We start from the raw sequence: 23,570 nt of genomic DNA, 5'->3' as shown, positions 1-23,570 counted from the left end.
CAGCAGCAGCAGCAGCAGCAGCAGCAGCCTCAGCAGCATCTTCAGCAGCAGCAGCAGCAGCAGCAGCCTCAGCAGCACCTTCAGCAGCAGCAGCAGCAGCAGCCTCAGCAGCATCTTCAGCAGCATCTTCAGCAGCAGCAGCAGCAGCCTCAGCAGCATCTTCAGCAGCAGCAGCCTCAGCAGCATCTTCAGCAGCAGCAGCAGCTTCAGCAGCATCTTCAGCAGCATCTTCAGCAGCATCTTCAGCAGCAGCAGCAGCAGCCTCAGCAGCACCCTCAGCAGCAGCAGCAGCAGCAGCAGCAGCAGCCTCAGCAGCATCTTCAGCAGCAGCAGCAGCAGCAGCAGCCTCAGCAGCACCTTCAGCAGCAGCAGCAGCAGCAGCCTCAGCAGCATCTTCAGCAGCATCTTCAGCAGCAGCAGCAGCAGCCTCAGCAGCAGCAGCAGCAGCAGCAGCAGCACTGACTGGTTGACTCCTGCTGCAGTGGAAATGAGGACATGCGTTGCTGCTGCCAAGGGGCAGCGGGTGTACGTACACCTGAACTTGGCGACGGGGAACCAGCGGCCCAGCAGCAAAATAAATCCTCCGGAAAAAAAAGAAAAGAAATAAAAAGTGAAACTCAAAATGCTGCTTCTTCGAAAGCCCTCCACGCTCACCACTCTGTACAGACACCCCAGCAGCAGCAGCAGCAGCAGCAGCAGCAGCAGCAGCGGCAGCAGCGGCAAAATCGCACTCCTCCTCGTCCTGCTGCTGCTGCTGCTGCTAAACGGCCTTGCAGCAGCAGCTGCTGCTGCTGCTGCCAAACGGGCTTGCAGCAGCAGCAGCTGCTGCTGCTGCTGCTGGGAGTTGGGAACTGGGGAGAGAAGCAGCAGCAGCGACGGGGGAAGGCGCAGCAGCAGCTGATGCAGCAGCAGCAGCAACAGCAGCAAAAGCAGCAGCAGCAACAACATATGCAGCAGCAGCAGCAAAAGCAGCAGCAAGAAACTCCCGAATTGCACATGGGCCAGCTGCTCCAGTGCATGCAAAAGCAAGCCGCAGCAGCAGCAGCAGCACAACAGCAGCCAAAGCAGCAGCAGCAGCAGCAGCAGCAGCAACAGCAGCAGCAGCAGCAGCAGCAGCAACAGACCTATCTTCTGGTGTCAGCTCCGAGGCGCCTTCGAGGCCATCGTAGTTAACGGCCGCCTCCGTGGCTGAAAACCCCTTCATGCTTTCCAAACCCTAAACCCTAAACCCTAAACCCTAAACCCTAAACCCTAAACCCTAAACCCTAGGCCGTAAGCTGTAGCCCCAAGATCACTACAGCTGGCGCTGAGTTCGCAAGCCTCTGCTCACAAGCCCGAAGATCAAATTGCTGCTGCTGCTGCTGCTGCTGCAGTTGCTGCTGCAGTTGCGCCTCTAGTGTCAGTGCAGTTGCTGCTGCTGCTGCTGCAGCTGCTGCTGGTGGCCTTGTTCGTGCTGCTGCTGCATGTGCTGCTGCTGCTGCATGTGCTGCTGCTGCTGCCCACGCTGCTGCTGCCACCGGCACGCTGCTGCTGCTGCGGCTGCTGCAGGTGCCGCTGCTGATGGTGCTGCTGCGGGGGCCTTGCTGCAGCTGCTGCTGCTGCAGCTGCTGCTGCTGCTGCTGCTGCTGCAGCTGCTGCTGATCCTTTACTATTGCTTCTGAGGGTGCTGCCACAAAGCGCCCCCGAGGCCTTCACAAGAAAGTGTTTTCATGGTGTTTCGGGGCTGGCAGCAAGCTGAGCCCTCGATCCCAAACCCTAAACCCTAAACCCTAAACCCTAAACCCTAGGCCCTAAACCCTAGGGCTCAGACCCTAAACCCTGGGCGCTGCCCGCGTCGCCAAAACCCTAGATTAGGGTTTCTAGAAGACGAAGGCTTCAGCGAGTGAAGGCGATCGGCTGGGCGCTGTTGCATGCAGCAGCTGAAGTGTACATACACCTGAGGGGTGCAGCAGCTAGACTTCTCTTTCGAAGCTCGGGGCGCAAAAAGGGCCTTTTAGCCGACGCAGCCGAGAGTGTTTTTGCTGCAGGAAGTCAAAAGAAGAAAGCTGAAGCAGCAGCAGCAGCAGCAGCAGCAGCGGTTCGCTGCTGCTGAAGACAGCAGCAGCAGCAGCAGCAGCAACAGCTGCAGCAGGCGCTGCTGCTGCAGCTCGCCGCCGCTCTTCTCGCGGCTTCCCGCCCGCAGCTCGCACTTCTTTATCTCTTATTTATATTTTCTTTTATTCTTTTCAAAATAATATCTCTTTTACTCCGCGTTTTGGCCTCCAAGTGCTGCTGTGCACCCCAGCGGCGCCTGTGGGGCCCCCAGTCGGCCACAGTGGCGAGCCGCCGCAAGCCGCCTCAAAAAACCCTCAAAGACAAAATTAAAAACAAATTTTACTTTAAATTTAAAGTTTAAATTCGCTTTAGAAGGGCTGCGAGCAGAATTTGCTGCTGCAGCAGCGCCGGCAGCAGCAGCCGCAGCCGCAGCAGCAACCCCATCGACCACGCCCGCCGCAGCAGCAACAGCTTCAGAAGCAGCAGCAAACGCAGCAGCTGCTGCTGCAGCAAGCCTGCAGCAGCAGCTGCAGCAGCAGCTGCAGCAGCAGCTGCAGCAGCAGCTGCAGCAGCTGCAGCAGCAGCTGCAGCACCGCCTCTAGGACCCCAGAAGGCACTAAGAAGTGCCGCCTTCTCAGGTGTACGTACACCTGAAGTTGCTGCTGCCTCCACCTCCCCACAAGCTTTCATAATTTTCTTTTAGACTTTTTTTAGTTTTTTAATTTCCTCATTTATTAGACCTTTTTGTTCCTTATAAAGAGGCCTATTAGGGGCGCAACTGTGGCTAGCTGCAGCTAGCTGCAGCTAGCTGCAGCTAGCTGCGGCAGCGGTCGCAGCAGCAGCGGTCGCAGCAGCAGCTGCAGCAGCAGCTGCAGCAGCGGCTGCAGCAGCAGCTGCAGCAGCAGCAGCTGCAGCAGCGGCTGCAGCAGCAGCTGCAGCAGCAAGCAAAAATAAAGCTACAGAAGGAGTCTAGGCAAGTTTGGCCCCCGCTTTAGTGTAAGCAAAGAGGGGCTTTTAGTTTAATATCAAAAAGCTGCTGCTGAGGCCCTCTGAGAGCAGCAGCAAGCTGCTCGCCTGCTGCTGCAGGTGCAGCAGCAGCAGCAGCAGCAGCAGCAGCAGCAGCTGGAACTCGGTCGGCTGCATGCAGCAGCTCGCCAGGCCTCTGCTGCTGCACTTTCTTTAATTAATTCTTTTGAAGCTTTTGTAGAATAAGACTTTGTAAGGATTTATAATTATTCTGAGTCTCCACAAACCCTAAACCCTAAACCCTAAACCCTAAACCCTTCTCTTCTAGCCACCCCAGCAGCAGCTGCTTTTAACGAACTGAGCCCCTAGCAGCAGCAGCAGCGGTAGCAGCGGCACCAGCAGCGGCAGCAGCAGCAGCAGCAGCAGAAGCAGAAGCAGCACCAGCACCAGCAGCAGCAGCAGAAGCAGCAGCAGCAGCAGCAGAAGCAGCAGCAGCAGAAGCAGCAGCAGCAGCAGCAGCAGTGCCGGCGTGTGCCCACGCAGGCATCATCAGCAGCAGCAAAAAGCCAGCTTTTGCTGCTGCTTGGAATTTGCCTTTTGTTGCTTCTCGAGCAGCAGTTTGCTGCTGCTTCGGTTTTGACTTTTGCTGCACCTCGAGTGGCAATTTGCTGCTGCTGCTGCTGCTGCTGCTGCTGCTGCTGCTGCTGCTGCGTTTTGAAAGCTTCGAAGTGCAGCAGCAAAACGCCAGCTGCTGAGCCCAGGGCTGGCTGCTGTGGGGCCCCACTTGCTGCAGCAAAAGTGGCAGAAGCTGCAGCAAGAAGAGCCTCTAAACCCTCTCCGTAAACCCTAAATTAGCGAATTAAATTAATTAATTAATTATTATATACCCTAAATTAGCGAATTAAATTATTTAACCATTTGCTGCGCCGTTCAAAACAAAAGCTGCTTCGGCAGCACTAACTGGCGCTGCATCTGCAGCACCTAAACCCTACTGCTGCTGCTGCTGCTCCCGCTGCTGCTGCTGCTGCTGCTGCTGCTGCTGCTGCTACTGCTGCTGCTGCTGCTGCTGCTGCTGCTGCTGCTACTGCTGCTGCTGCTGCTGCTGCAAGCAGACTGAAGGCGCTGGAAGCAAAAGCCAGTTTTGCTGCCTTCGGCCGCACAGCAGCAGCACTTGTCCAAAGTTGCCACCACGAAGGCATTCCTGTGCACTATAGCAAGCTAGGGTTTAGGGTTTAGGGTTTAGGGTTTAGGGTTTAGGGTTTAGGCGGTCAGTTGGTGGTGCTGGAGCAGCTTATCCTGTAATGTTATTTCCCCTTCGAGATGAGATTTGTCTTTGGCAAATATTTGAAAATTAATTTCAAAAAAGATGCATTTCAATTCCACGAAAAACCCCAGCAGCAAAATGCTAGCAGCAACAGCAGCAGCAACAGCAGCAACAGCAGCAGCAACAGCAGCAGCAGCAGCAGCAGCACACCGCTGAAACTCCGGGTGTTATTCTTCGAAATACTTTTAAAGAATAAGAAATGTCAATTAAATTTGATTTCAGCAGCAAGAGCAGCAGCAAGAGCAGCAGCAAGAGCAGCAGCAAGAGCAGCAGCAAGAGCAGCAGCAAGAGCGCTGCGTCGAGCCTTTTGCTGCTGGGGCTTTCGGCGCTGCATGCATTTCCTCTTGGGAAATTTTTTGCACATTTCACTTCATAGAGGGAAATGTTGCTTCTCAATGGAGTAGCGCAGCAGCAGCGCCAGCTGCTGCTGCTGCAGCTCGGCAGGCGGGTGCTGCAGCAGCAGCAGCAGCAGCAGCAGCAGCAGCACTTGCTGCTGCTGCGCCGCAGCACCCATTCTGCGCACGGGCGGCTGTCCACTCGCCTCTCGCTTATGCTGCAGAGACAGCAGCAGCAGCAGCAGCAGCGGGAGCAAGCGAAGCGCGTGCCCGCTCCGCAGCGCCGAGACCAGCAGCAGCAGCAGCAGCAGCAGCAGCAGCAGCAGCAGCAGCAACTCTCCGAAGAGGAGCGCAAGGCCCTGCTGCAGCAGCTGCTTCTCCGCATAGACGAAAGCTTCAAGCAGCACCACTCTTTGTGGCTGCCTCGCCAGAGCCAGCGCGGGGGCGGCAGAGCAGCAAAGCCTTCGCTGCAGCGCCCCTGGAACCCCAGGAAGCAGCAGCAGCAGCAGCAGCAGCAGCAGCAGCAGCAGCGGGAGCAGCAGCAGCAGCAGGGGCGCTGGGGCGCCCCTGCTGGCGGGGCTCCTGGCAGCGCGTGGGCGACGCAGCTCCCCGCTGAAGCCGCAGCAACCCCAGCAGCAGCAGCAGCAGCAGCAGCAGCAACGGCACCAGCAGCAGCAGCAGCAGCAGCAGCAGCAGCAGCAGTTCCTGCTGTTCGCCGCTCCGAAGACCTCAGTGCTCTCGAGTGTCTCTTTTTGCTGCTGCGGCTCGTCCGGCTGCCCAGAGATTGGCAGCAAATTTTGCTGCTGCTGCAGCTGCTGAATAACTTTGGAAGACTCAGCGGCAGCAGCAGCAGCAGCAGCAGCAGCACAACCCACAGCGAGATCGCCACCCGACTTGCTGCTGCTGCGGCCCTTTGCAAACGCCACGACGAAGCCTCTGCTGTGCGCTGCTGCTGCTGCTGCTGCTGCCTTGCTGCTGCTGCTGCTGCTGCCTTGCTGCTGCTGCTGCTCTGAGCGCGTCCGTCTCGCTGCTGCTGCTGCTGCTGCTGCAGCTGCTGCTGCGTCGCTTGCTGCTGCGTGCTGCTGCTGCGCAGGTGCTGGAGTGCAGCAAATACTTTTTGTCTTCTCCTCCTTCTTTATTTATTGTTTTTAATCTTTTGGAAGATGCATTAAATAGAAAAGATGCAGCAGCAGCAGACAAGCTTTTCCTTTCTCTCAGACACGACTGGTGCGCTCCCTTTGCTGCTGCTGCTGCTGCTGCTGCTGCTGCTGCTGCTGCTGCTGCTGCTGCTGCTGTGCGGCGCTGCTGCGGTTGCAGTTTGGAGTACTTGCGCTGAGGCTTGCACGGCTGCCACTGCTGCTGCTGCTGCTGCTCTGCTGCTGCTGCTGCTGCTGCTGCTGCTGCTGTGGCAGCTGCTGCAGCTCCTGCTGTTGCTGCTGCCGCATGCCTTCTTTCGAAGGAACGTTTGCTGCTGCCTCAGTGCTCATTGCGGCTCCAACCACAGCACTTGCTGCTGCTGTTGCTGCTGCTGCTGCTGTTGCTGCTGCTGCTGCTGCTGTTGCTGCTGCTGCTGCTGCTGCTGCAGGAGACTGCCGATATCCCCGTCGAGTTATTTGCTGATGCTGCGAGCTGCAGTGACACCCGAAGGCACTGATATCAGAAGATGCGCAAAAGTAGGCTTGCCTTTTGCTGCTGCTGCGCTGCTGCTGCTGCTGCTGCTGCGCTGCTGCTGCTGCTCTAGCTGCTGCAGCTGCTGCCTGTACTGCTGTTGCTGGCTGTGCAGCAGCAGCAGCAGCAGAAGCAAATTTGCTTTGTGGCTTTTGCTGCTGCTGCAGCTGTATGACGACGCAATGGCTCTGGGGGTGGCGCTGCCCCCCGCAGCTCATTTGCTGCTGCTGGAGCTGCTGCTGACCCGTGCTGCTGCTGCTGCTGCTGCTGCTGCTGCTGCTGCTGCTGCTGCTGACGCTGAGGGGCCAGCAGGCTCAGAGCCTGCGCCGGAAGAGACGCAAGACGGAGCTGCAGCGGAAGCAGATGATGCAGCAGCAGCAGCAGCAACTGCAGCAGCAGCAGCGGAAACAGCAAACACACAAGACGCAGCAGCAGCAGCAGCAGGAGAGGCAGCAGCAGATGATGACATCACTGCAGCAGAGTACCTGAGGATGGCGAAGAGAGTTTCGGTGAGTGCTGCGGCCATTTTGCTGCTGCTGCTGCTGCTGCTGCTGCTGCTGCAGTCTGCCGGCTCACCTGCTGCTGCCGCAGCCCACTACCTTGCCCGCTGCTGCTGCTGCGCCCTGACAGTTCACCAGCAGCTGCTGCAGCCTCCTGATTTGCTGCTGCTGCTGCTGCTGCTGCTGCTGCTGCTGCTGCTGCGCGCATCTGCAGGTTTGTATGGAAGAAGATGCTGCTGCTTTCAACGGCCGCCCGCTTTCCCCCAGAGCTTTGCTGCTGCAGTCCTGGCTGGCTCTCTTGGAGCACAAGTCCGTTGCCTGCTGCTGCTGCTGCTGCTGCTGTTGCTGCTGCTGCTGCTGTTGCTGCTGCTGCTGCTGCTGCTGCTGCTGCTGCCGTTATTGGCGCATTCAGCTGGCCCTGCTGCTGCTGCTCTGGTGCGGCTGCTTGCTCTCGGTTGTGTCCGTTGCTTGCTGCTGCCATCACTTTTGCTGCTGCTGCTGCTGCTTTTTTTGCTGCTTCATTTGCTGCTTCTGCTGCTGCGGCCTCTGCTGCTGCTGCTTTTGCTGCTGTGCCGGTTTTCGTTTGTTGCTTCTCTTCACATCTGCCGTTTTTGCATGTTATATTTATTTTTAATTTCTTTTTTCTTTTTTCTTTTTATTAAATCTTTTTTCTTTTTTCTCTTTTGTTCCATTTGTCTTAATGGTCTTCTTAATTCTTTCTTATTTTTCCTCTTTGCTTGTAGCTTCTTTATTTGTGGTTTCATTTTGCTGCTGCATGCAGTGCTCTGCTGCAGCAGCGACAGCAGCAGCAGCAGCAGCAGCAGCAGCAAACTCGCGCCTGCTGCTGCAGCTGAGGCTTTTTGTCTGTTTTTGTTTCTCCCTGGTTTTGCATGCGTCGTGTCTTTGCTGCTTCTGCATGCAGCCCCAATTAATTAATTTAATTTAATTTAATTTAATTTAATTTAATTTAATTAATTTCATTTTGCTGCTGCTGCTTGCTGTTCAGATTTGCTGCTGATGCTGCTGCACTGCAGCAGGGCGTTTCGCTGCTGCTTGCTGCTTGTGCAGCGCGAGTTGCTGAGGGCAGCAGCAGGTAATCCTTTTTGCTGCTGCTTTTTTATTTTTAATTATTTAATTTATTTTAATTTATTTTAATTTATTTTAATTTATTTTAATTTATTTTAATTTATTTTAATTTGTTTTTATTTATTTTAAATTATATTTTCAATTATTTTAAATTACTTTAATTTATATTTTTAATTTATTTTTAATTGCTTTTCGCATTTGCCTTTTTCCCCCTGCTGCGCTGGGTCTGCTGCTCTTGCAATTTATTCCTTTTTTTGTTTATTTTTATTTTTATTTTTATTTTTATTTTATTTATTTTATTTATTTTATTTATTTTATTTATTTTATTTATTTTTAGTTTCATTTATTTTGTTCTATTTTATTTTATAACTTTTTATTTATTTATTTCTTTTATCCTTTTCTTCATTTTGCAACTTCCAATCCAGCTGCTGCTTCTGTGTTTCTTTTATTTTCCATTTGGTGACAGAAACTGCTGCTGCTGCTGCTGCTGCTGTTGCTGCTGCTGCTGCTGCTGTTGTTGCTGCTGCTGCTGCTGCTTCGCCGCTGCTGCAGTCGAGTTTGCCGCCGCGTTTTATCCCGCTGCTTCTGGCGCTCTGCTGCTGCTGCTGCCGCTGCTGCACCTTTTGCTGCTGCTGCTGCTGCTGCTGCACCTTTTGCTGCTGCTGCTGCTGCAGCATTTATTGAGTTTGTTCTTTTTTCTGCTGCAGCAATTTGCAAAAACCTCCGCCTCTCTTCTTGGCTTCGCTGAAATCTCCAAATTTGCATTTTGGCCAAATCTCTGCAGCTGAGGGCCGCAGGCTCTCCCGGGTTCGATTCCCAGTGATGAAATTAATTAATTAATTTAATTAATTAATTAATATAATTAATTAATTTAATTAATTAATTTAATTGGTTAGTTTAATTAATTAATTCGTTGAGCTTTTTATTACGGACTGTTGAGGATAGATCAAGTTCTCCAGGTTTCCCGCTAGCAGGCGCTTTCCTCACTTTGAATGGAGGGTTTAGGGTTTAGGGTTTAGGGTTTAGGGTTTAGGGTTTTGTGTGGGGAGTCTTGGTGCTGCAGGCTGGCGCCCTTGTTGCATGCGCCTTCGGGGCGTGAAGTAATTAGTGAGGGCAGCAGCAGCAGCAGCAGCAGCAGCAGCAGCAGCAGCAGCAGCAGCAGAGTGTGCCGTTGCTGCTGCAGCTTCTGCGGTGGCAGCAGCAAAGGCTGCAGTGTCTGCTTGTGCTGCAGCAGCAGCAGCAGCTGCTGCTGCTGCTTCTGGTGTTTAGTTTACGTTTTCGTTTGTATGCTTCAAACGCAACTCTTTTTAATATTTTTCAAGTAATAACTCCAGCCTTAGCAGCAGCAGCAGCAGCAACAGCAGCAGCAGCAACAGCAGCAGCAGCAACAACAGTAGCAGCAGCAACAGTAGCAGCAACAGCAGCAGCAGCAGCAGCAGCAGCGACGCAGTGCGCAAGCAGCTGCTGCAGAGAAAAGCAGATTAAATGGCAATGAGTTGTTTGGCAAATAAAAATAAAAAAAAACAAAAAAGTTAAAAAAAGAAGAAACCAAAAATTAAAATTGTCAAATAAAATAAAAGAAATCAAAGACTAGAAAGCCACAAAGGGATTCAGAAAAAGCCCCAAAAAGGAAAAGACTAACAAATGCATGCGTATATATATTTGTATTTATATAAATGTTTATATAAATATATAAATATATACATAAATATATATCTACATAAATATATATAAGTATGCATATATATATGCATACTTATATATATATATATATATATATATGTAGATATATATTTATGTATATATTTATATACATGTTTATATAAATATGTATAAATATATAAATATATATGCATACTTACACATATATTTATGTACATTTATATAAATGTGTATATATATATATATATTTACATATATATTTCTGTAGATACATAGTTATGTATATATTTATATAAATGTATATGTGTATATTTACATATGTATTTCTGTAGATATATATTTATATATATTTTTATATATATATTTATATTTATATATATATATATTAATATATATATGTATATTTGCATATATATTTATGTAGATATATATTTATATATTTGTATATTTATATATAATATGTTTATACACTTATTTATATGTTTATATATTTGTTCATTTGTATTTACTTATATATATATGTATTTATGTCTAAGTTATATAATATACATATATATGTCTATAAATATATAAATAAATCAATGTTTATGTTTATATACTTATCTATTTATAATATATATTATATACTAAATATATATATATATATACATATATATATATATATATATATACATATATATATACATTATATATACTAAATATATATATATATATATTTGGGTTTAGATTGAAATATATACAAATTTAATTTCAATCTATTTATATTTTAATGAAACTCCAGTGCCAAAAGTGTCCAAATGAGATCTTTTTTATTTCTTTTCGAATTTTTCATTTTTGAATTCAAAAGAAAACAAATCTCAATTTATCTGACTAGAGAAGGGGGTTTTAAAGCTGCAAGGGACTTAGTGGGGCCTCTGCTGCTGCGGCCTGGCACAGCAGATTTGAATTATTTTATTTAAAAAATAAAAGTTGGAATTTAAAATAAAATTATTTTTTATTTATTCAAAACTTTCAAAGTTTGCAACTGAGGCTGCAGAGAGCTGCTGCAGCAATTTAAAAATTAAAAAACATTAAAATGTAATTTTATTATTTCAGTTTTTATTTATTTTGAATTTTCGAAAATTAAATTTTTCGCCAACAAACCACGTGAAGTCGCAGCCAAAAGAAGAATTAAAACTGCATTTTAATTATCAAATATTTATTTTAATTTGTTTTAATTTGTTTTAATTTATTTTAATTTATTTTAATTATTTTAATTATTTTAATTATTTTAATTGCTTTAATTTATTTCAAACTAATTTTATTCTTTTTGTTTGTCTGCGGCTGCGGTGTCCGGGGAGCTCAGAGATCCTTAGAGTTCGTTCGAGTGCCGCATCGAAGTACTTGATATTTATTATTTATTCATTTATTTATTTATTTATTTATTTATTTATTTATTTATTATTTATTTATTTATTTATTTGTTTATTTATTTGCATTTATTAATCAGAGAAGACGAAGCAGCAGAGCCAAGCCAATTAGATCCAGTTCTGCTGCAGCTGCGGCTGCTCTGTGCAGCCCCGGGGAAAAAATAAAGAAATTCAAATTTGATTTTAAATAAAAACAAAAAGTTTAAACTTTTGTTTCAAAAATAAACAAAAAAGAACAAAAATGGGGGGCGAAATGAACTCAAAAAAGCCCCAAACCTTGCATGCAATACTTCCATTTTGCCATGTACATACACCCGAAAACAGGAAATAAATTAAATATTAATTGGCCCTCAAGGGCCCCCAAAGGGCCCCCGAGGCTCTGCGAAGAAGTAGAAATATATTTATACTTTAAATACTTTTAACGGGAAGAAAGAAAAGAAAAAGTGGATTTAAAAAAGTGCAAAAAGAAGCAAAAAATGCGCAGTTTGTGCCTCCTGCTGTATGTACAGAAGGCGCAGCAATTTTAATTTGCAAATTTGAAGTGGAAGTTCCAAAGTTTGGAGTTTTTGCGGACAGAAAAGAAGTTTTTGCGGATTTTGTGAAGTCTTTTTGAGTCAGGAGCTTCAAATTGCATTCTTTTGGAATTAAATTTGTCAAAAAATGTTTAAAAATTAAAAAAAAGGAACTTTTTTGCTAATTCAAAAACTCCTAATCTTGCATTCTTTCGGAAACTCACAACAAGAGCTGCTTTGCATGCACTTTACTTGAATAAAAGGTTTTAATAATTCAGATTTTCGAATTTAATGCAATTAAATGATCTTTTTGAAATAAAATCCGAGAAATTTGATTAATTTTAGCGGCAAAAAGACAAAAAAGAAAACAAATTGAAAGCCAGTTTGGCCATTCTTTAAAAACGAGTTTTCGAAACTTGGCGCAAATTGCAAAACAAAAAAACTCCATTTAAGAGTTTAAATGGACTTTTTGCATTTTTGCAAAATGCAGATTTTAAAAAAAAGAATTTTTGCAAAATGCAAATTTAAAAAAAAGAAAATAAAAAAAATAAACTTTCGCCATCTTCAGTCTGAGTGCATGCAGCTTGTTTTCTTTTGGCTTTTTCTTCAAAGAAAAGAAACTTTAAAAGAAATGAAACTTTAAAAAATAAAAAATAAAACTTTTCTTTTAAAAATAAAATAAATAAATAAATTAATTGCCTGCTTTCCTAAAGAATTGAAAAAGAAATTAAATCTTTTTGGCCCAGAAAGAGCCAATTGGCCGCATGCAACTTCTGAATATTTGAATATTATTATTTAAATATTTGAATATTATTATTTAAATATTTGAATATTATTATTTAAGTATTTGAATATTATTATTTAAATATTTGAATATTATTATTTAAATGTTTGAATATTATTATTTAAATGTTTGATTATTATTATTTAAATGTTTGAATATTATTATTTAAATGTTTGATTATTATTATTTAAATGTTTGATTATTATTATTTAAATGTTTGATTATTATTATTTAAATGTTTGATTATTATTATTTCAGTATTCAAATGCTTTAAACTTGTTTGAATATTTGAATATTATTTGAATATTCTAAAAGTTGAATATTCGAATGTTTTGCATTATTTGAGCATTTGAATTATATTTGAATATTTAAATTATATTTTAACATTTAAATATTATTTGAATATTCGAATTTTTTTTAAGACTTAAATATAATTTGGCCATTCAATTATTTGAATATTTGAATATTATTTGAATATTTAAATATAATTTGAATATTCAATTATTTGAATATTTGAATATTATTTGAATATTTAAATATAATTTGAATATTTGAATATAATTTGAATATTTAAATATAATTTGAATATTTAAATATAATTTAAACTTTTAATTATTTGAATATTTGAACATTATTTGAATATTTGAATATTCATTTACTTGCGCATTTAAGAGATTTATTTTTTCAGAAAAATTAAAAGTTTCAAAAATAAACTTTTAGTTAATTATAATTTGCAAAAAGATCATTAATTGCAAAAAGTTCTTCTTTTCTTTTGCTGCTGCAGCAAAAGCCTCGCTGGGAAGCTTGGGAAGCAGCAGCAAACGCAGAGTTTTGCTGCTGCTGCTGCTGCTGCTGCTGCTGCTGCTGCACTGAAGCAGCAAAAGATGCCAATTTGCTTCCAATTTGCTGCTGCTTTTAATGCAAACTGTCTTCTAGAAGTTGGGGAAAATAAAAAGCTTTTTCTTTTTAATTTAAAACAAAAATAGAACAAAAAACACTTTTTGGAGTTTTAAATATAATTTAATTCTTTATTTTAATTATTATTATTATTATGAACAATTAAATTATCTTCACAGATAAAATATACTCATTTTGCTGCTGCTGCAGCAGGGCCTCCTGAATCTGCACTAGGGCCTTGTCGCCGCTTCGTTTTGCTGCTGCTGCTGCTGCTGCTGTTGCTGCTGCTGCTGCTGCAGCAGCTGCTGTTGCTGCTGCTTCTGCTGGCTAGAGCGGGCGTCTGCTGCTTCGACTTCTGCAGCAGCTGACAAGCAGCAGCAGAGGGCAGCGCCGTTACAGAGCTGCTGCCTCGCAACACCCCCCTAAACCCTAAACCCTAAACCCTAAACCCTAAACCCTAAACCCTAAACCCTAAACCCTAAACGCTAGACTTTTGCTGCTGAGTAATTCTGCTGCGGGGGCGAAGCGCGCAGCAGGGATCTGCAGCAGCAGAGTGCGCTGGCGCTGCAGCAGGTGTTCTTGTGGCTGCTGCCTCCGCAAAAAGTCCCAAACCCTAAACCCTAAACCCTAAACCCTAAACCCTAGAGCCTAAGCCTTGAGATTTTGCTGCTGCGTGTTTTGCTGCGTGAGCGAGCGGCGCAGGGCAGATCCGCAGCAGCAGGGATCGCCGCTGCAGCAGCAGGTGTTCCCGAGGCTGCTGCCCCGCGCAAAAGCTGCAAACCCTAAACCCTAAACCCTAAACCCTAAACCCTGGGCCTTTGCTGCTGCGTTATTCTGCTGCGGGAGCGAACCGCGCAGCGCAGATCCCCAGCAGCAGAGGCCGCTGCTGCTGCTGCTGCTGCTGCTGCTGCTGTTCCTGCAGCGACAGACAAAGCTGGCTTTAAAAGACAAAATAAAATTGAAAATTGGATTTAAATTGAAGTTTAAATAATGGATTAGGCAGCAGCAGCAGGGGGAAGCGCAGCGCTGCTGCTGCTGCCTTAGTGTGTCCGTGCAGGCTCCGGCGGAGCCGCGGGGAAGCAAACGGCGCTGCAGCAAACAAATTGTGCAGCAAAAAGGATTTAAATGGAGAACTTTATTTAAATGGAGTTTAATTTTAGCTGGGGAGTTTAAAGAAGCGAAAGAGGAAGTGCTGCTGGCGCAGGGGGCGGCCCGCGAGCAGGGAGCAGCAGCAAGGGCGTAGCAGCAACTGACACTGGCGGCGCTGCAGCAGCAGCAGCAACATTAGAAGTTATTGCTTTATAACACTTAAAAAGCTGAAAGGAATTAGCAGAAAAGGGGGAGCAGCGGGGGAGCGGGCCGCTGCTGCTGCTGCTGCCGCTGCTGCTGCCGCTGCTGCTGCTGCTGCTGCTGCTGCGCCCCCGCGCGCACCGGTGCCCGCAGCAGTGCATGGCTCGCCAGTGCGCGCCGTTTGTCCGGCAGAACAGTTTTGTTTGCAATTAAGAAAGTAAATAAAATAAAAAGAGGAATTGGAAAGAAAGAAAGGCGAAGTGAAAAGGCGGGAGCCTCTTTGCTGCTCCCGGTCTTGCTGCTGCGGCGGTTGTGTCACCACCGGTGCTTCACCTCTTGGCGTTGTTTGTTTGTTCTTTTGGGTTTCGGTGTTGTTTCTTTTTTCTTTTTGCTTCTCTGCTTTAGGAGTTAAGAGCTGCAGCAGCCATGGCGGCCAGCGGGAGCAGCAGCAGCAGCAGCAGCTGTCTGCAGCAGCAGCAGCAGCAGCACCAGGTGCAGCGCTGCGGGCACGTTACGGGTCACGAGGCAATGTCTTGAGTCTGCGCAGGTGGCTTGCTCCGCTCTGCAGTAGAGGGAGAGCTGCGGTAGAGCTGCTGCTGCTGCTGCTGCAGCAGCAGCAGCAGCAGCAGCAGTTGAGCTATGGCTAGGCGTCACGAAGGCTTAAGGCTCCTAGAGGGCAGCAGCAACGGCAGGTGATACTTCCCTTTGCTGCAGCAGCAAGAGAGGCAGACAGGCATGTATGGCGCACTGTACTGTTGAGAGGAAAGTAGCAGCAGCAGCAGCAGCAGCAGCAGCAGCAGCAGCACCTCGCAGTGCACTTCGGCCCTAGAGGCCTTTGCTGCGTTCGCGCCTGCGTCTCTGGTGGTTTGTGTCTCTTATTCGCTACGGATACGAGCAGCAACAGCAGCAGCAGCAGCAGCAGCAGCAGCAGCAGAAACGGCGCGGCTGTCTGTCGAGAGCGACTTTCCTCGCTGCACTTCTCACGTCCACACGCTGCAGCAGCAGCAGCAGCTGCAGCAGCTGCAGCAGCAGCAGCTGCAGCAGCAGCAAGTGCATTGGCAGGCCCTGACACTGCTGTAAGCTAAGAGCTCTTCTGTGTGGCGCCTTCGCCCTTCGGTGTTCGTTGGTTTGCTGCTGCTGCTGTCTGCGGGAGGTTTCGTGTCATTTGCTGCAGCACGAGAAGGGGGAAGCTGCTTGCTGCTGCTGCAGCAGCAGCAGCAGCAGCACGAGCTGCGGCGGCAGTCGCCGGGTGTATGTACACACCGTGTCACGCTGAGCACTGTATGGACCGAGGCTACACGAGAGCAGCAGCAGCAGGAGCTGCAGCACGGCAACGGTGGCAGCAGCTGCTGCAGCAGCAGCTGCAGCAGCAGCTGCAGCAGCTGCAGCAGCTGCTGCAGCAGCGAGTGGCGCGTCTGAGGTGTATGTACAGCAGGCGAGAGCTGAGAGAGGATAGATTTATTACTGAGGGAAAAGGCCAGCTGTAACGCGTATTCGCGAGGGCAGCAGCAGCAGCAGCAGCAGCAGCAGCAGCAGCAGCAGCAGTTGTTGCAGTGGCTAGGGCTATTACGGTATACTGTGTTGCTGTTACGCTATCTAGGGCCCCTCTCTGAGAGATTTCTTTTTCTTTTGCTGCTGGACTTTTCTTTTGCCCAGCAGCAGCAGCAGCTGCAGCAGCAGCAGCTGCTGCTGCTGCTGCTGGCGTTTGCTTTTCTTCTTTTGGTGACCGCAGGGCGCTCAGGCGGCGGTGCCTCTGTGTGCAGCAGCAGCAGCAGCAGCTGCTGCTGCTGCTGCTGCTGCTGCTGGTCTTCGCTTGTTCTTGTTCTTCTTTATCCGCAGCAGCGCCCGGTGGGGCTGCTGCTGCTCTCGGCGCAGCAGCAGCAGCAGCAGCTGCTGCTGCTGCTGCTGCAGTGGTTTGTCTTTGTTTCTGTTGGAGGCTTCGCTGGAAAGGAGATGAGGAAAAGTTGCTGCTGGAGGCGGTTTGCTGTTGCTGCAGTTGGTGGCGGTTCCCGTGTCGGTTTCGTGCTGCTGCTGCTGCTGCTGCTGCTGCTGCTGTGTTGTGGTTTGCTGCTTGCGTGTCTGTGCGTTGTGCTGCAGCTGTTGCTTCTCGTGTCTGTGGTGTGCTGTGTGGCTTGTGGTGGCTGCTGCTGCTGTGTCTGTTGCTTCTCGGTTTGCTGCTGCTGCTGCAGCAGCAGCAGCAGCGCAGCACTCGCGGCTGGAGGAAAGGCTTTCAAGCAAGGAGCGGAGCTGTGGGGTTTTTGGCTTTTTTCGGTTGGCTCTTCTGTGGATTTTTGTTTTTATTTATTTATTTAATTTCATTTTTATTATTTGGGTTTTTCGGCACAAGTTGCTGCTTCCTTGAGGCCAGTTCGCGCTGCTGCTGCTGCAGCAGCAGCAGCAGCAGCAGCAGCAGCGGCGCTGCTGCAGCTGTTCGGCGCGCGGCGGCCGGGCGCGCCCCTCTCGTGTCTGCTGCTGCTGCTGTGTCCTGTTGCTGTGCAGAGAGCAGCAGGCAGGCAGCAAGAGCAGCAGCAGCAGCAGCAGGTTCTTTCGGCTCGCGGCTCGTGGCTGCAGCAGGGCAGCAGCAGCAGCACAGGTGTGCTGCTGCTGCTGGGGAGGCAGCAGCAAAGCAGGCGTCTCGATGCAGCAAGGGTTCTTGTGTATCGACACTAAGACAGGGTTTTAACCTGATGGTGGTGCTTGCTGCAGCAGCAGCAGCAGCAGCAGCAGCAGAGCTGGCGCTGTATAGCGCTCTGTGCTGCTGCTGCAGCAGCAGCAGCAAAGCCTCTCCCGCCTGGGTGTGCGTACTGCCGCATCTGGCTGTGCCTGGAGGAGAGGAGGCGGGGTTTGCTGCTGCTGCTTTGCTGCTGCTCTCTGCTGCTTCGTGCTGCTTGCTGCTGCTGCTGCTGCAGCGGCCCGGGCCCGCGGCGCGGCCGCGGGGCGGCCGCTGCAGCAGCAGCAGCAGCAACACCGGCGTCGCAGCAGCAGCAGCAGCAGCAGCAGCAGGTCGAACGCGCCCCAGCCTCACCACGGCGGGTGGCCTGAGAGCAAGAGAGGACTGGAAAAGCTGCTTCAGCTGTACATACACCTCAAGCCCGCGAGAAGTTTTCTAAACCCTAAATCAGCGCAAAGACACAGGGCCGCGTGAGTTGCTGCTGCTGCTGCTGCTGCTGCTGCTGCTGCTGCTGGCCTTTCCTGTGGCTTCTCTGTCAAGTAGCGACGGCGCTTTGCACGTTCCCAACCCCACTTGCAGCTTTGCTGCTGCAGCAGCAAAGCTGCAGCAGCTGCTGCTGCAGCAGCTGCTGCTGCAGCTGCTGCTGCCAGGGCCTGGACCGCCACCGAAGGAGGCGAGGGCGGGGGCCTCCTTCCCTTGCTGCAGCCGCGGCCGCTGCTGCTGCTGCTGCTGCTGCTGGATCTGCTGCCTCGCCGGAGTCTGCTGCTGCAGCAGCTGCTGCAGCAGCTGCTGCTGCAGCAGCTGCTGCTGCTCGAGCTACGGGAGCTGCTGAACGGAGACGGAAGCCACGACAGTTCTGCTGCTGCGTTCTGGCTGCTGCTGCTGCGACTGCTGCTGCTGCTCCTCCCCTGCTGCTGCTGCGTCTGCTGCTGCAACTGCTGCTGCTGTTTGCTGTTTTGCTGCTGCTGGACCTTCTGCTACAAAACTCTTCAGTTTTTTTCAAACAAAACTTTCATTTTTTTTTGTAAAGTCTTTCAGTTCTTATTGCGTTTTTGGAATTTATTTTAGCTTAGAATAAAAATATTTATTTATAAATTTATTTATTTGTGGTTTTAAATATTTAAATAATTTTATTTTTAAATTTGGAAAGTTTCTCTTGTAGCTGGCAGCAGCAGGGGGTTGAAGAGCCGTGCTGGGCAGCAGCAGCAGCAGCAGCAGCAGCAGCAGCAGCAACGTAGCAGCAGCAGCAGCAGTAGCATAGATCAGCAGCAGCAGCATAGATCGGAAGCAACAGCAGCACAGATCAGCAGCAGCAGCGGAAGCATAGATCATCGTCAGCAGCAGCAGCAGCAGCAGCAGCAGCATAGATCAGCAGCTGCTGCTGCTGCTGCATGTAGTTTTGCTGCTGCTGCTTCGAGAGCAGCAAAATGGACCGGTGTGTCGCTTGGGGTGTACGTACACCTCCTGGGGTTTGCAGTGTTTGAATTTGGCGAATTTTAAATTATTTTTAATTTTAATTTTCTTTTTTTGATTAATTTGAAAATCTTTCGAAGATTTTTGTCCAAAAGAATCCTTTCGAGAAAAGGCGTCAAAAGTTGCAGAAAAACTGAGGTGTACAGACACCTCGTGGCAGTGCCCCGTCTGCACATTTGGCAGTTTGCGCTGAAAATGGGGAAATTAAATGAAAAAAACAAAAATAAAATGTTTATTTGCATTAATTTATATTTATTTATATTTATTTATATTTATTTATATTTATTTTCATTTATTTTTATGCATTTCCTGGAAGATCTGGTGTATATACATCGCGCAGTTAATGCAGGTCTGTTCGTGGGCGCGAGGTGTATCTACACCTCCTGAAGTGTAAAACATGTACAAATAAATATAATTTTTAAATTTAAATTTATTTATTTTTAAATGAAATATAAATGCAAAAGGAAACAAATGCGTTGCACAAAAAATATTTTTATTTTTATATTATTCATATTCATGCAAATATCCATATAGATGTAATACATAACATATTTAATTATAAATAAATATAATATATATATATGCATATATATATATATATATAAATATAAATAAATATAACTTGCATATACTTAATCATAAATAGATATAATGTCTGTATATATATATATTCAATTATAAATAAATATATAGGTATTTAAATATACAAATAAATATATATATATATATAATAGTGGTCCCATAAAAATATAAATGCACATTTATGCGCTGTACACACATCTGCCCATACATGCAGCAGCAGCAGCAGCAGCAGCAGCTGCAGCAGCTGCAGTTGCAGCAGCTGCAGCAGCAGCAGCAGCAACCTGATAAAAACAGCAGCAAAGTTACAAACTGAAGTTCACTTGTTAGTTGTCGCTAAACCCTAAACCCTAAACCCCGAGGTAAACCCTAAACCCTAAACCCTAAAACTGCCCCTCAGCAGCAAACCCCAACTAAACCCTAAACCCTAGATGCTGCAACAAGAGAGGCTTTGGGCAAATTCCCCTGGCATTCAAAATAAGGGTTTAGGGTTTAGGGTTTGCGAAGGCCAACTCCGCGCAAACCAAAGAACTGCAGCACATCAAAAGCAAACTGAATTTGGTGCTGCTGCTGCTGCTGCTGCTGCGCAGCAGCAGCAGCAGCAGCAGCACCAGCGCCACTTGCGGCTGCTGCAGCTGGCGCTTCTGCTGCAGTTGCTGCTGCTGAACAAGAATGCGCGGTGGCTGCTGCTGCTTTGTTGTTGCTGCTGCTGATACCTGCTTCACCTGTTGCTGCTGCTGCTGTTGCTGCTGCTGCTGTTGCTGCTGCTGCTGCTGCTGCTGCGGCCCATCTCGAGCACTTTGGTTTGCTTCAAGCACCTTTCAGCCTTCTACTCCGCTGCAGCACTTTGAGCTCTATTTGCTGCTGCAGCACCAGAAGCTGCACCTGCTGCCGCTGCTGCACTAGCTGCTGCTGCCGCTGCTGCTGCTGCTGCTGCTGCAGCTGCTGCTGCTGCAGGTTAGAAGTGCTTCCTGTGGGAGCAGTAGCCGCCCGGGTTCTTGAAAAGGTACTTTTGGTGGTGCTCTTCGGCTGGCCAGAAGTGGCATTTGTTGGGATCGGAAATGATTTCAGTTTGGATTTTAAAATTCCACTTTTGTTGCATTTTGTTTTTAATTTGCAGCACAAGAGGCAGCAGTGTGGGGTCTGGGACGCAGACAGCGGAGCGGTACTGCGGGCCCACGTCGGGGCCTTGTCTGCGAGCAAACGCCGCAAAAAAACACTTTTCTAAACCCTTTTTCAGGGTTTCTTTCTTTTATTTCATTTATTTCTTCTTTTTCGTTCTTTTATTTCCAAAAAAACGAAAAAAACGCAAAAAAATGAACAAAAATCGCATTTTGCATGCGCGGAACCGCCGCTGCGCTGCGGTGTACGTACAGCGTGCGGTGTACGTACACCGCCGTCGAAGCCACAAGTGCAACTTTAGACTTTTAATTATTTCATTTTAATTTAAAAAGATATTTTATTCATTTAATATTACGAAATGCTTTATCTTCTTATTTTTATTTTCTAAAAAAAGATTCACAAACGCAAAGACAGCCTCAAATGGGAATTTGCAAAAAACACAAATTTGAAATAATTCAAAATTAATTAATTAACAGCTTTTTGCATTACTGCAGCTCCACATTTACTCATTTATTTATATATAAATATTTATATATACTTATATTTATATTATATTTATAAATATAAATAAATAAATAAATATATATATATGTAGCTCAATATTTGTACACATATATATGATATATATAAATATATTCATTCATTTGCTTATATTATTTGTATTTATTTATATAATTAGAAGTAAATAAATAAAAGCGTTTTATTAAATGACATTTTTGTGTGGTTTATGGTGTATGGGTAATTAGCTAAAAACGCATTTAATAAATAAACAGAAAAGTCTGTAAATGCAAATGAGAAAAAGGCATTTAAATGCATTTAAAGAACAAAAGAAAAGATTTAAAAGACAAATGCATGCAAAACGCAACAAATTAATTTGCTGCTTTTAAATTCCAAAAAATGAAATGACACCTGAGGTGTACGTACACCCCACCGCGCGCCATCTGGAAGCAAAACTGGTTGCGTTTTTCCGCAAATAAAGTCCATTTTCATTTTAATAAATAAACACTTTTAATTTCTCATTTTTATTTTCATTTGAGTGGCAGAAAATGCGAAAAAAAAATGTTTTTTTGTCTTCAAACTTCCACTTAACTGAGTGTACATACACCCGATTGCATGCATTGATATTTATATTTACAAACAACAATTTGGAAACTTTGAATAATAAATTATATTTATAAACTATAAATGATAAATATATAAATACAAATATATAATTGTAAATATATAAATATAAATATATAAAGAGAAAGCCCCAATTATTTATGTATAACATATATTATATATCTGCATGGCCAAACAGCATTAATTATAATTAGTTATATATTTATATAAACAAATATTTATATTTAAAACAAATTTGAAAAAATAATTTAAAATAAAAACAAAAAAGAAAAGCCCCACAATCACATCCCAACAAGAAGCTGTCTGTACACCTCAGCAGAGCACTGTCTGTACACCTGCACAGCTCCTTCCAAAACGAAGCAGCCACGCAGCAGCAGCAGCAGCAGCAGCACTGCAGCAGCAGCATTGCACCAGCAGCACTGCAGCAGCAGCAGCACTTCAGCAGCAGCAGCACTGCAGCAGCAGCACTTCCGCAGCAGCACTTCAGCAGCAGCAGCAGCACTGCAGCAGCAGCACTGCAGCAGCAGCAGCACTGCAGCAGCAGCACTGCAGCAGCAGCAGCAGCACTGCAGCAGCAGCAGCAGACCTGTTGGGAGTGGTGGGGTCGTGGACAGTCCAGAAGAAGGTGAGGAGTTCCTCCAAAAGGACTTTTTGCGGAAAAAAAGAAATCTGAAGAGCTTCGAAGTGTCCAGTTTTGCTGCTGCAGACTTGGGCGTACGTGGGGTGGGGTGTATGTCCACCTGCGTACCCCACACAAGTTGCTGCCAGCTTGTCTTTGAACTCCTCCACAAACAGCTTCTCCAGGCCCCAGAAGCAGCCGCCCCCCACCACGATGCTTTCTGCTGCTGCTGCTGCTGTTGCTGCTGCTGCTGCTGCTGCTGCTGCGGGGGGAGCAGCAGCAGCGGCGGCAGCGGGAGCGGCGGGGGGCGCTGCAGCAGCAGCCGCGGGGGCGGCGCCCGCTGCAGCAGCAGCTGGCGCAGCAGCAGCAGCAGCAGCAGCAGCGGGAGAGCTGGAGGACTTCAACTGAGACATAGAAGTAAATGCAATTAAAGAATTTGCAAAACAAAGAAAAGACAGTCGAGGAAATACACCCGAAATGCACCAGTGGTCCCTGTACACCCCGCGAGGCCGCGCGCTGTACAGACCGCCGCCGCGCAAGGGGCCCCCCAGCCCAAAAGAAACCATAAAAAGGAATTTCAAGACTTTTTTGCAAATTAAATATCAAATAGTTCCAATAAAATGCAAAAACGAAGGAAAAACAGCAGCGGAAACCCCCGAATTGGCAGCAGCAGCCGTCGGCTGCTGCTGCGGTCGCTGTGTGCGCGGGCTGGGCTGGGCTCAGCCGGGGCTCCGGATCTGCCGACGTTCGCCGGGATTTTAGCGACAAAAAAAGAAATAAATGAATTAATTCGAATTAAAAAGTAAATTGAAATACAATTGAGGTGTATGGACACCTTTTCCCGCCTTTTCAGCGCGAGAAGTGCCGCCTGCTGCGCACCTCCGCCAGGCACCGCCCCGCTGCTGCTGCTGCTCCGTCCCGCTGTTTCTTCCGGCTAAAAAGCCCTAATTTGTTTTATTTTTATTTAATTTGCAAAGTAAAATATTTATTTTCCACTTTGCTGCAGCAGCTGCAGCAGCTGCAGCAGCTGCAGCAGCAACAGCGAAGACAGGGCCCGCCTGCTGCAGCAGCAGTAGTGACACCGCGAGCCACAGAGCGAGGGGGAGGCGAAGGCAAGAGAGACAAGTTCAGATTTAAATTAAATTAAATTAAATCGAATAAAAATATTAATTTAATTAAAAAAGAAACAAAATTGCACACACAAGGAGCAGCGGGAAGCAGCAGACACGCGCTCCTGCTGCTGCTGCTGCTGCTGCTGCTGCTGCAGCTGCCGAGACACCGCAGCGCACGTCGAGCGAGCAGCAGCAGCAGCAGCAAAATAGGCAGCAAATAAAGTCTGCTGCAGCTCGAGACAAAAGCTGTAGAAAACAGCTTGCCTTGCAGCAGCAAAAGCAGCTGTTCAAAGCCAATAAACATTTAAAAAAGAATAAACATTTGAAAAAGAATAAACATTTATTAAAGAATTAACATTTATAAAAGAATTAACATTTATAAAAGAATTAACATTTATAAAAAAT

General features: G+C 46.8%; 6 protein-coding genes across 6 annotated transcripts; 4 read left to right on the top strand and 2 right to left on the bottom strand.

The window, feature by feature from the left end:
* On the top strand, positions 1–462 carry ENH_00027880 (hypothetical protein; the record flags this gene model as incomplete). Its single annotated transcript, XM_013579967.1, has 1 exon — positions 1–462. A coding segment is annotated over one exon (462 nt), but the record flags the coding sequence as incomplete, so codon positions are not given.
* A 33-nt stretch (positions 463–495) lies between these two features.
* Positions 496–1,173, top strand: ENH_00027870 (hypothetical protein; the record flags this gene model as incomplete). Its single annotated transcript, XM_013579966.1, has 1 exon — positions 496–1,173. One exon carries the CDS (start codon positions 496–498, stop codon positions 1,171–1,173), a length of 678 nt encoding a protein of 225 aa, XP_013435420.1.
* Positions 1,174–1,265: 92 nt separating this feature from the next.
* Positions 1,266–4,199, bottom strand: ENH_00027860 (hypothetical protein; the record flags this gene model as incomplete). Its single annotated transcript, XM_013579965.1, has 3 exons — positions 1,266–1,657; positions 3,653–3,846; positions 3,988–4,199. The coding sequence occupies 3 exons, from the start codon at positions 4,197–4,199 to the stop codon at positions 1,266–1,268; spliced, it is 798 nt and encodes a 265-aa protein (XP_013435419.1).
* A 507-nt stretch (positions 4,200–4,706) lies between these two features.
* On the top strand, positions 4,707–7,924 carry ENH_00027850 (hypothetical protein, conserved; the record flags this gene model as incomplete). The annotated part of the gene is made up of 6 exons (XM_013579964.1): positions 4,707–5,600; positions 5,753–5,886; positions 6,245–6,332; positions 6,630–6,836; positions 7,042–7,136; positions 7,834–7,924. The coding sequence occupies 6 exons, from the start codon at positions 4,707–4,709 to the stop codon at positions 7,922–7,924; spliced, it is 1,509 nt and encodes a 502-aa protein (XP_013435418.1).
* Positions 7,925–14,893: 6,969 nt separating this feature from the next.
* On the top strand, positions 14,894–17,509 carry ENH_00027840 (hypothetical protein; the record flags this gene model as incomplete). The annotated part of the gene is made up of 8 exons (XM_013579963.1): positions 14,894–14,984; positions 15,228–15,543; positions 15,642–15,887; positions 15,969–16,038; positions 16,200–16,315; positions 16,565–16,713; positions 16,967–17,060; positions 17,377–17,509. The coding sequence occupies 8 exons, from the start codon at positions 14,894–14,896 to the stop codon at positions 17,507–17,509; spliced, it is 1,215 nt and encodes a 404-aa protein (XP_013435417.1).
* Positions 17,510–20,148: 2,639 nt separating this feature from the next.
* On the bottom strand, positions 20,149–22,466 carry ENH_00027830 (peptide methionine sulfoxide reductase, putative; the record flags this gene model as incomplete). The annotated part of the gene is made up of 2 exons (XM_013579962.1): positions 20,149–20,383; positions 22,021–22,466. The coding sequence occupies 2 exons, from the start codon at positions 22,464–22,466 to the stop codon at positions 20,149–20,151; spliced, it is 681 nt and encodes a 226-aa protein (XP_013435416.1).
* Between the last annotated feature and the right edge of the window lie 1,104 nt (positions 22,467–23,570).

This window comes from Eimeria necatrix, genomic scaffold (assembly GCF_000499385.1).
Source record: "Eimeria necatrix Houghton genomic scaffold, Enh_scaff205, whole genome shotgun sequence".
In the NCBI taxonomy this organism is placed as follows: Eukaryota; Apicomplexa; class Conoidasida; order Eucoccidiorida; family Eimeriidae; genus Eimeria; species Eimeria necatrix.
This window is presented reverse-complemented; position numbering and strand designations above follow the sequence as displayed.